Source organism: Lagopus muta, chromosome 5, assembly GCF_023343835.1.
Source record: "Lagopus muta isolate bLagMut1 chromosome 5, bLagMut1 primary, whole genome shotgun sequence".
In the NCBI taxonomy this organism is placed as follows: domain Eukaryota; kingdom Metazoa; phylum Chordata; class Aves; order Galliformes; family Phasianidae; genus Lagopus; species Lagopus muta.
The window spans coordinates 49,754,145-49,766,179 of record NC_064437.1 but is presented as its reverse complement, the minus strand read 5'-3'; the positions used below and the strand labels follow the sequence as shown (position 1 = coordinate 49,766,179).

At 42.1% G+C, this 12,035-nt stretch overlaps 1 protein-coding gene across 9 annotated transcripts in view; it reads left to right on the top strand.

Moving 5' to 3' along the window:
- PANK1 (pantothenate kinase 1) overlaps positions 1 to 12,035 on the top strand; it is a 43,147-nt gene that overhangs the window by 17,619 nt on the left and 13,493 nt on the right. For 6 of the 9 annotated variants that reach the window (XM_048947214.1, XM_048947213.1, XM_048947211.1 and 3 more), the window contains one exon: positions 7,302 to 7,654. In XM_048947214.1, the coding sequence (XP_048803171.1) occupies positions 7,319 to 7,654 (336 nt within the window). In that variant the 5' untranslated portion in view covers positions 7,302 to 7,318. Of the gene's footprint in view, positions 1 to 16; positions 155 to 417; positions 443 to 1,319; positions 1,348 to 7,301; positions 7,655 to 12,035 lie in introns of those variants that run through there. The other 3 variants (XM_048947210.1, XM_048947209.1, XM_048947212.1) reach the window with 3 other exon arrangements.

Here is a 12,035-nt window from a genome sequence, read left to right as displayed (position 1 = left end):
CGCCAATGGGGCGGCGGCGGGCGGGGAGCGGCGGCCCGGCACGAATGCGGGCTGACGGCACCCCCGCAGCCAGGCAGCAGCCAGGCAGCAGGGTCCCGCCGGCCGAGCAGCCTCCCGGACGCGCCCATGAAGCTCATAGCGCACAAGCAGCGCTGTAAGTAGCGGCCGCGCTGAGCCGCGGGTGGAGGGGAGAGCGGTGCTGGGAGCTCTGCACTACTTCGTCGGGCTGGAGAAACGCACAAGCAGAAACTGATTTGGTGATGTGCTGCTTATGAGCGTTGCCTCTGGCTTTTCGTTGGTCTGGGAGGTGTCAGTGGATTGCCTGTTCGCCTCGTGATTTAAGGCTGTGACATCTATGTTTCTGATGTGCTTCGTTGTGTTAGGCTCGGCGATTAGGAAGCAATGTGCTTCATTTGCTTGGTCGTGGTTAACATGTATACAGGTATGGAGCTGCTGTGCAGTGCCCGGGCAGGCATCAACAGCAGAGCAGCACAGCTAGGGAGCACCCTGCTGTGGGCACACTACTTTGCTGTTCCTTCAAGTAGAACCAATGCACGTTTCCTTCCTTTTCCGAGATCAGCATGTTCTGAAAGGGTAATGAGGGATAGAGGCATGCTTGCAGCTGCCTGCTGCCAAACCTGGGGACATCTCTGTTCAGTATGAAGTGCTATGTGTTCCACTACTCAGAGTGGTTTTTGTTTTTTTTTGTGGTTTTTGTTTGCTTGTTTTTTTTCTTTAATACTGAAACAAATGTATGCAGGCATCTCTTTGAGAAGAATAAAAAGTCAGAAATAGCTTTGGAGGGATGCAGCTTTCCCAAGGCCGCTTCATCAGTGCCTTTTGCTTGTCAGATTAGTTTTTCCTAAGTTCTGCATGCCCCTCACCTCAACACATTCTTTTGTTGCAGAATTGCATAGTTCTTGCACTACCTGGGGAAAATGAACGTGGCTGTGGGCTTCTATGAAATGTAACGTGTTGGTGACCACATCATTCTCTAGTGTGAACTGTTCTTATGGAGTTATTGTGTAGCTTCAAATTTTCATTCAAGAAGAAAAGCTGCAGCTCTTGGATTAAGCTGCATGTTTATTTGATGCAAGTAAGAGGATATAAACTTGCATTTCAAACTTAGAGTAGTTTTTAGTGTTGCAAAGCAAAGACTTGTATGTTTTTGTGTAGTTACTCAAGCCAGATAGAACAAGGAATTTGGTTTCTTTCATATATTGAGGGGAAAAGAAAAAAGCTAATCAGGGTGCAGACCCAGGTGACAGTGGCTGTATTGCCTGAAATGTGCAACAGCTGAGCCCTCGGCTGTGGGCGTTCTGGAGAAGGTGGGGATGGGAGCAGCAGGTGAGAGCAGAACTCTTAAAAGCTGTTGTGTGGAGTATTTCTTTGCTACATAAGAGACATAAGTTCTTGTTGATTTTGTGGTTTTTCATTTATGTGCAGGAGTAAATTTGCCATTCATTCATTTTATTGCAGGAAAGCATGACAAGGCATTGTTTAGATTGAAGAAGTTAATTAAATCTGACTCCAGTTCTGGTGTTGTGAAGTTGTAGGTGTATCCGTCTCTAGAACACACTATATAGTCCCGTTTTTCTGGTTTTTGTATTTAATTGCACCCTCTGCTGATGTTTGTTCTGTGCTCGGGGACACATTGCAAAATGCAGTGCGGTTGCCACATGATGTGTAAGCCCTGAGTATTGATTGCGGGGTTTGCTTTGCGTGGGGAGGAAGATAATTAGTATTTCCCAATATTTCAACACATGAAGTTATCTTTCTGTAGCAACAATTCCTTTAAATCCTTACAGATGAAATACTGAGTGCTTTTACTTTCTGCTAAAGTGAGACAGTCTTCTACGTTCTCAGGCCTTTTTCCTCTCAGAGAAGGGAATGTTCTTTTTGGAGCCCGTGTTCTTGTCTGCTCATCCTGTGCTCGGGGGGAGCCTGGGGTCTGCTTCATTGTCCTTCTGACCTATGACAGGCATAGGAAAGAAGCAGCTGTATGCCTTAATCGGATTGCTTTTCTTAGATGAGAGTGAAACTTTGGGGTTGCTCTCCAGAGCGATATCTGGCATCTCGCCCCAAGTCAGTAGGTAATAGGTAGAGGTCACAGAATGTGTGCTCAGGGGTGTCATGACTTCACAGCTAATGCATGTTGTAGCTTCTGTGGTTAATTTATGAACACTTAGTTGTTGCTTCTCAGCAAATAATGTTTTTGGCCAATATTGACATTGTTACATCTGTGATGCTTGGGTGCAGCATAACTGTGCAGTGTTACTTAAGCCCAGATTTTTTGTTGCGTAAGACCTAGTGGTGATGTTAAATGTGGAGTGCCACAATTATGGTCTAGATTTTAATGGAGAGTACAGAAATGAGATGGTTTTGGTCAGCACAGTGAATGTGGTGTTGGCAACTGAAAATTGGTCTGGAGTAGAGCAATATCCCACAGGATTTTAATCTTAAGAATGACTTCTGGTGCAGTGCTGCTTAATGTTGGTCCCCAGCTGGTTTTCATGTAGATGGATGCTAGGGTTGCCTGAAGAATGGGGCTGATGGGAAACACTTGAGCTGGTTGGTGTGGGCTGCGTTACTGTGAGATCCAACTGCATTCCAGCTGTACTGCCAAGGTTGTGCTTTGCCAGCAGGAATGGGAAATGTATACAGATCTTGTCAGTGCCATTGGGCTGGGCGCTGTCAAGCTGGTTGCTGGTGAGGAATTTCTCTTCAGCAGATAGTTGTTTCTTATAGCTTTGTGAGGTTGGCATTTGGTAAGCTGGTTTTCCATGAAACTGTGCTGATCAGGTAGTGACCCCGTCTCTCACTGCTATCTTCAGAAATCAGTTTGTGGTAATGAGAGTACATATGTGTGGATGGTCACACCTGCCTGGCAAACAGTTCTGCCTTCTGTTAGGAAGGTTTTTCTTTCCCTTGCTGCTGAGCAGGCAGGTGTTCTGCAAGACTTCACTGCTGAAAATGGTCTGGAAGGTGTCATTTAACATTTGGGGAATTTATTTAGCTGTAGATCTGCAATGTTTAGAAAAACTTCCTGTGCTAAAATCAGCTGAAATTAATCTTTAAAGATGTATATTCTATTTACATTCAAAGGAAAACAAAAACTTCCATTTTAAGCCAGGTTTGAATCACTCAAAATAATTGTACGATGGGAAGGAATAACTGAAATATGTGTAAATCTTTAGCAATGTCTTAAGTGGAAAGCAGCAGTGAGAATGTTAGCCCATCTGACCCATGACTCTTGTTTTGTTTTTTGTTCCCCCCCTCTATTTTTAGCTTTGGCTTTCTCTCCACTCTTCCAGCCCCATTTAAAGCAGGGAAGTTCTTAGCTTGCCAGTGTATCAAGCTATGGAAATGAGATGGAAATGAAATCATAGGATTTCATCACATGAGTCAGGGAGGGAGGAAAAAAGACAGCTGAACCTAAGGTCTTTTATCTGAGATATTCATGGTGGAGATAGCAAAGAGTGCTGATAGCACCATTTAAGATACTGATAAAATATTGAGATACTGTACCTTTGCTTGAGAGAGATTAAAAAAAATAAATAAGACAAGTGTGGGAAAAGGGAAAGAAATTCCTAATTAGTGAAAGGCTGAGTGAAGCTGGTCAGGTGTGCCCAGTGAGGGCTGCAGAGGTGTTACCAGTCTTGCAAGGGGAAATGTATGAACTGAGACAGCTTTAGCAGAAGAAGGAATTGCTGGAAGTCGGTCACAAATATATTGATAGAAAGAAGGAATCGGGCATAATCTCATTGTAAGATTTGAAGAGTAAAAAGACTGAACCAACTTTGTGTTGTGGTTGTTTAAATGCATGAAGGAGGTTGCCCTTTGTTAACCCGTTTAACAGGGCACTGTTGCTGAGTGACACAGGAGTTCTCTTCCCCTGAGGAATTGTGAATGAGGAGCAGGTTAGGATTTGATGCTCCTTCCCCTCTTCTCTGCCTTAAACAGTATGTCAACTGTAGGGTTTTGAAAAATGAAACGTCTTCAGTTCTGGATGGAATATGCCTTATAAGAAAAGCTTTATGGGTTCACGCTGTTCAAAGTTTGCTAAAAAAACTAGGTGAAGTGTGTCGTGGAATTTCTCATGGGTGGACCTTTCCCCTAGATAGCACAGCTGTTAGTGTGCATCAGATTACCTCATTATGCAATGCTGGCGATACCTTCAGTTTGCATTGTCACGTGCTGCTGCAGCTAGGTTTTAGACTAATAAGAATTTTGTCTGTCAATAACAAACCAATAAGTAGTTGGTGCTGTTTATTAACATAAAGAGAACGCATTTTCACAAGAAGATAAGCAAAGCCTTTGATTTATGGTAGGCTTTAAGAGCACATGGTTCATCTTGATGCTTTCTGTATCAGTTCTGAGATATAGGTCTGCATTTTAGTGTTACCACTTTTTATGGCTTGCTGCAGTACAAAATTACAGTAAGGCAGTTTTGTTTTCTCCGCAGTCATAGTTTACGTTGGGCCATTGTGCATGTTGCAGACTGTCTTTGAGAAGATGAAGATTAGCTGCAGTGAGTGTGCAGGTACACAGAGAGTTGTCTGAAGGTGCTGAGGAGACCTAATGGTGCTTGAGTGGTGTGTTTTGTTTAGAGGTATATTGGTTACAAAAGCTACAATGAGAGTTAAAATAATCACTGGGATACATGAGTGTTTCTACTGTGATTCCAGTTATGAGGAAATTATGTGAATGTCACCAGAGCTTATTAGCAACTTGGACACTTGGTTTATTTCCTAATTGGTTAATGAGTCAAAATGTCTCCTTTATTGCAGGGGAGTTGGAGCCAGGTTGCAGTGTTAACAGCTGTGTGAAGGATTCTAAGCTGTTACCCCATGTGACTGAAGTAACAGTTGTTGTCTGATCTTGTGCTCTTTGTTTACTTGTGCTGAAGAAAACTGCTGCTGTTTTAGGAGCGATGTCCTTTTTCTCTGCAGCTCACCATTTAGCTCACATCAAAATGAAAGGACTTTAGATCCACAAAGAATAAACTGGAAAAAAAAGTCTTTGTATTTCCATTTCTTTTCTAGATGAGCATCATGTACCTGTGCCAAGAACTGTACTGGCTTGAAATAACTTGAGAGTAGTTTTTTTTTTTGTTTTTTTTTTTTTAATGGTAGTTCTTACTTGTTAATGATTTAACTATGGCTTCTCAGGAAGCAAATATGTAAATGTCTTAGCAGTCATTTATGGGTAACTCTAAGTTATAGTGCTCACGCCTTTATTGCCAGATTTGTATTTGGTAAGAGCAAGGAATGCTTCTTCCCTCTCAAAGGTTAAATCTTAAATATGTGGACATAAATTCTGCTACAATCCATCTGCAGCTGTTGATGTAGATGGATTGTAGCAGAATTTATGTCCGCAAGGTAATATACTGGAATGTTGCTTCTAGTTAGCGTTAGTTTAGGTCTGCATGGCATAGTCCGGTCATGCTGCACTTGAACACTAAACTTTTTACTTGTATAGTTAAGATGCATACTATGTGGAAGAGACTTACTGTTCCAGTGTGACAAGTAATTAAAGTTCTCAGCAGCTTAAGCAAAGATTTGTGCAAATCTCTAATGGGATTGATGTCCTGAGCTCCACTGCGTTATAATGCAGTACGGTGTGACTGGATTATTTTTACTTAAATATTTCTCTTATCATTCTAAAAGTGATTGAGTTACAGGTTACTGCATGGTGAAGTCTTTTGCATAATTAAAATGAAGTCTGTTTTTAAAACACTTGTTTATGGTTCAGGGACCCCACGTACCAAACCTCAAGCTGGGCTTCTTATTAGTGTCTTTGCATCTTGCTGCTTGCTGGGAGTGGAAAATGAAATTAAACAGGCTTTACAATAGATAGCAGTTGGTGCTCTTAAGGGTAGTGAACAGCAAGCAAGTGACTTCATGGGAGCTTCTTTCTGTATGTTCTCCCTGTACTTATGGAAAGCAGGGAGAAATTGATGATTCCATCATTTGGTATACAGTAATGGAACAAAGCAGCAGTTTTAAGCATCTGGCACTGAAAGGTTTTTCACTTCTTTTTCTTCTGTTTGTAATAACAATTGTGAAATTTAGAAACATAGAATGTCCTGAGACGTATGAGCTGCTCAGCCAGCTAGCCAAGAATGAGGCATTGGCTGAGCTCTTTGTGGTGGGAAATAAGACTCTAAGCTTCTTTCAGCCTGAAATTTAGTAACTTACTGCTGCTCTGTGATCACCTGAGAAAGAAGTGTGATCAGTATCTGATATGCTTGCTCAAATCCTTTCCCAAGTTGTTTATAGCTGGGTTCACCAGCAGAAAAAAACCAGTAATGCTTGTGGTGTCCATGGTTTGCAGTTCACCTCAGCACTAATTTGGGATGCCCTGCTTTGGAAGATTGTTTTTCTATCATGTCAGCCTGCTTCTTGGTGCAAGCAGGGAGGTGATTGCATGCCTGCTGTTCTTGAGTACTTGATTTGAATTTGCCTAACTGCTGCTAGCTGTTTCTTTCTGCAGTACTTGTGCAAGATTCTCACTTCTCGTTGCTTAATGAAGTTTTAAATAGTAAGCCAGGTAACTTGTGTATTTATAAGCAGAGCAGGCAAACCAACCTGATTCAGGCTGTGGCATGTGCGTGCTCAGAAGCAAATAATGGCATTTCTTGTGTAACTGTCTGATAATCTAATGCACACACCAGCAGAGAAGATGACTGTCGATGGGTTTTAAACTTTTTGCGAGTATGTGCAAGAGTTGTAACAGAGATACTAGTTCTGGTGGGTTGGAAAGACTCCCGCCAGAACAGGAGAGTTACAGAGTGCTGCTCTTCAGAGCACTGCAGTTGTGGGAATTCTGATTGGTATTCAGTGATTCTGTGGTATCAGAGGGGGAATTGTAGGTGTGAAGCAGTAGGAATGTGACTCAAGGAATGTTGCTCTCCTCTTTGTTTCTGTCCCCCCTAGTTTACTTTAAGAATTGGAGCTGAGAGTCAGGCTGGATGAATACTGTGGATGTGCACTATCAAAAGGTGCTGACTGAAGTGTTTTCTTGGGAAAAGTATTTTGTATTGCTACAAACCTGCTTTTTCAGAGAAGGATTTTTTGGGACTGTCTTTATTCTTTTTGTTAACTGAGGCTTAATAGAGTCTTATCTTAGGATGTAGTACATGTGAATTGGACACGTAAGTCACCACAGGCTTTCAGGTACAGATGCTGATACTGTAACTGTCACTGAACTGTCATTCAATAAATATTTTAAGTGCTGTGGCTAACCTGTGTATTTATGGTGGCTTTCTCTTTCTTCTTCCCCACACCCCCCATCCTTAGCGTTTCCATGGTTTGGAATGGATATTGGTGGAACGTTGGTTAAACTGGTCTACTTTGAACCTAAGGACATTACTGCAGAAGAGGAACAAGAGGAGGTGGAAAACCTGAAAAGCATTAGGAAATACCTGACCTCCAATACAGCCTATGGTAAAACTGGCATTCGTGATGTCCACCTAGAACTGAAAAATTTGACCATGTGTGGACGCAAAGGAAACCTGCACTTCATCCGCTTTCCCAGCTGTGCCATGCACAGATTCATACAGATGGGTAGTGAAAAGAACTTCTCCAGTTTGCATACTACGCTCTGTGCCACGGGAGGTGGAGCTTACAAATTTGAGGAGGACTTTAGAACGGTAAGTGAACAGTTTGTGTGGGTTCAATGGGAAGCACCTGACTGCAAAAGAAAAAAAAAATAAAGCCAATTGTGATTCTTTTTCTCAATTAAAACTTGCAGAGATTTTACAATTTTACTCATCAGAATTCTTATGATTAACAGTATCAATGCATATTTGCTAATTGCTGGAATTGCTGAGAACATGGAGAGGGCAAGAGAGGATGTGGAGGCTAATGTGTATCCTACCTGAATTATTACTGTGTTGTGTGTCTTGAGTAAATAAAAGAGTATTGCTGTGGTGATTAGATGCCTTGTAATCAGCTGAGGGTGTATTACAATAGCTTTGAGACTTCATTGAGGAAGTTATGGGGGGGCAGTTGCCTATCATGCTAGTTATCCTGTACCAGAGTTCTGACACTTCTGTTGCTTGCTTCCAACCTGATGTTGATGGTGAGGGGTAGCTGCTGGGGGGTGACAGGTTACAGCAGCTGTTTATCTGCAACTGCTTCTGTATAGAAAGCTATCATGCCCATTTAACATCTGTTTTTGAATTACAGACTTTGACTTTGTGCTTACTTTTAATTCCAAGCATTCTGCAATACAAGCAGGTTTTTTCTTTAATACCCCACACCTATCAGGTGACTAAGAGCCTCCAATTCCTCAAGGGAAGAGAGTTCTACAGGAGATGAGCAAGAACTCCAACTCTGTTGTGCAGTGATTTTCAGTAAGTGATGTATTTGACATGAAAGAAGCCAGTTTGCTGTAGCTGTCCGCTGCTAGTACCAGGTTTTTGTCCTTTAGGCTGGTTGCAGGTCATGTGTTAGGCTCTACTGATGATTGAGTTCTCAAAAGGGACAGGTTTTGTCTTTTCTGCATTGTGTAGGTAATGTCAGGCACCATGGGCTGAGGTGAGTCTTAGCACTAGTTAGTGTGGCATTAATTCCAGTTGCATATGCTCAGGGATGATTCAGATCACATTATCTAGTAACAATCAGAGGTTATTTCATGGCTTTCTGGAGAGGCTGGTTATTCCTTTTGAGTGCTAAGTATTACCAAATTTCTTTTTCGTGTCATGCAATACAAGCTGGAGTAGCTTCCTTAATAAGAAAGTGTGCGTACCTTGTTCCCTTAGCTGTGGAACTGAACTGGAAGTTACTTGGTTACTGTTGCAGCAAGACATCTCTCTGCATAGTTTTGACCTTACCTGCTGAAAATAGGCAATTTTCAGTGAGGCACCAGTCTCACCAAGTTCAGCTGGATGCAGTGCTGGAAGTTTTAGTTGAAGTTGTGGCTAGCTGTTGTACAAAAATGAGGTCTCGTATCTGATTACTTATGGACATAAATCGTATGTTGTGCGCTACAGCGCTTATGTGCAGATAGTTTAAGGAAAAACACTATAATAAAGGCTGTCTGGAATATTTTACAGCATTGTGCAATTGGTGGAGTGCACTTACACCTGAGGTGAGTGTTTTGGACACCTTTTCTTGCAGTTACTCAGTCCACACTGTCTTTTAAAACAAACATTTCTTGGCTCAAGCTGTGATATCCATGGAGTATTACAGAAGCAAAATACTGTCGATTACATGAGGGTTTGCTTGTTAAGTATCTCTGGAAGGGCGAAGTGGCCTGGGTACGAGCACTTAAATTGTCATGCCAGATCAGCTGCTGTTAAAATAGCTAGCCATCTCAGTGTGTTCTGAAGCTGTTGTCCAGTGTCAACTTCGTCAGTAGAAGTGCACTCAAAGTCTTAAAATGCTTAATCCAAATATTTGGTCACTTTAATGTGCCTGCAGAAGTAGAGAACAAGTGCCAAGCCTAATATCCTGCTGCTGCAGAACTTGATATTATATAGCACCTTATAGTGAGGAGGCTTTAAATCTTACTGTTTCTGTTAGAAGAATGTGGAAAAACTGAAGCATGGTTCTAGAAGTTAATTTCATGAAGAAATCTGGTGAAGTGCAAAGAAACTCATGAAAAGACTGGAGAGATAATGTAGTTTTGTTCTAGTTCTCCTTTTCCCTATGCACGTGCTTTTAAGTTGTTTGTCTTTCCTAGTATTTCTAAATGTTTGCAACGCTTTTAGGATTGTGTAGATTTAGGATGGAAAAAATCCAAGTATTATAAAATAATGTACTCAAACCCAAAAGTTTGCTTCTAAAATTGCAGTTTCTCTTTCTCCTTAAAATAAACAAGCAAATACTTTCATACTTTATGTTGGCGTCTAATTTTGGATCTCTGAGTAAGTTGAATAGCTTTTACTAGACACCTCTATTGCTTTTGTGTATTTAAAAAGTAAAAAGTAAAATTTTGTTTTCCTGAAGACTGTGCATTTTGTCATAGGAAAGCAGCTAAACCTACAGAGCCAAGTAGGTTTGATCATCTGACTGACCTCCTTGTCTTGTGATGCATGCTGTTGGAAGAAACAGACCTGGAAAAGTCGTCAAAGACTGTGTGATGACTGCTAGCAATAATGATCAGTAGCCTTCAGATCACTTAATTCACTCCTAAGACCTGAATGCTTCCCTCAGAAGTAGGAAAAGTGAATGCATTCATTAAAGTAGACCAATGAAATAATTTTACCAATAATGTGGTTATACTTTGATGCTCACTGAAGAGCACCAACAAGTAATTCACTGAAAAAACTGTTTCCAGCTTATTTTTTTCTTGTGTATATGTGAGGGGGTTCTTTGTTTCTTTTTTTCCTTCCTTTGTAACTGGTCTTTATGGCTCATTGTCACGTTTAGATAACAGTACAATTAAGCCGTAGATGAATCTGTCAGCTTATTCTAATCATTCTCCCTCCATTCTCCAACCGTTTATTGTCACTTCCCATCTTCTATAAATCACAGAATCAATAGGGGTTGGAAAGGACCTCCAGAGATCATCTAATCCAACCCCCCTGCCAAAGCAGGTTCCCTACCCCAGGTCACACAAGTAGGTGTCCAGGCAGGTCTTGAATATCTCCAGAGAAGGAGACTCCACGACCTCCCTGGGCAGCCTGTTCCAGTGCTCTGTCACCCTCGCCATAAAGAAGTTCTTGCGCACATTTGTGCAGAACTTCCTATGCTCCAATTTCTGGCCGTGTCCCCTTGTCCTGTCTCTACACACTCCTGAAAAGAGTCTGGCCTTGCCACTCTGCCCCCCACACCTTAGATATTTATGGACCTGGATCAGGTCCCTCCCCCCCCAGTCTTCTTTTCTCAAGGCTAAACAGACCCAGTTCACTTAGCCTTTCTTCATAGGGGAGATAAATGTTTAAGCCATATTGCCTCTCTAGGTCTGGAAAGGACATGGACTTACTCCCCCATGTACCTGTAATATAAAGCTCTTATGCTCTTCGTGTCTTCTGTGATAGCAGTCACGTTACTTTCACAGCCATTCACACTTCCACATGCCATTGTGAGAAATAAACTTTTAGGCTATCACTTAGATTTGTAAAGGAAGTCAGATCAAGGATGGCTGGGGGATGAAGGAAGAAAAGACTCTTCAGATCTCTCTTTAAGCCTGCCCTGTTGCAAAATCCCTGCTGCCTGATAACTGGGGAGCCTGACTTGGCTCCACTGAAATTTTACTGCTGGCTTCAGTGGAAGCAGGACCTGAGCCAAAAGCCAGTCACTTAGTAAAGCAAGTTGGAAGGTGGAAGAGGAAGTCTGTTACCAGCACAAATTTGGATTTTGAACTTCCTTATAATCTATAAGAAAAAAAACTTGTGAGAAAAAGAACCTTTTCCTTCCTTAGCATTTGTGACATAAACAGTGTCTATGGATGATTAGTAGATTGTATTTCACAGGGTGGTTGAAGTTGATAGGACCTTAGGGCCCATCTGGTCCTTGCCTTGGTCAGTGACACCCAGAGCACACAGTACACAGGACCATGTCCTTGTGGCTTTTGAAGATCTGTAAGGAGGGAGACTACTCAACGTCTGTAGGCAACCCGCACAGCACAGAAGTGTTTACTGATGTGCAGATGCAATCTCTTGTGCTTTAGTTTGTGCCCTTTGCCTCCTGTCCTGATGCCAGGCACCACTGACAAGAGCCTCGCTCAGTCTTCTTTGCAACCTGCCCTCCAGTATTCATCTTTATAAGTAAACTCATTGCCCTGTTTTGTAGGATGTGTGAGCTATGTAACTCTAGGTTGGCATAAGACTAGCAAGGATCATGCTGCATCTCACTTGTTTCAGGAGGTTGGAAACCTCTGCTGGGGGTTATAGGTGCTGGACTGTAGTGTGGAAACTGGGCTGGAGTTAAGAGTCTGGATCTAGAGAACAGGTGAAGTAGCCATGATACCTTCCATTACTGCCACTGCAGGAATGTAGGAAACTTCAAAGGGCAGTGGAGAGTGACAGTGTGCATCTTTTCTCTGTTGAAAGAGGGAATGCATCTTTTCAGCCACCCGGACAA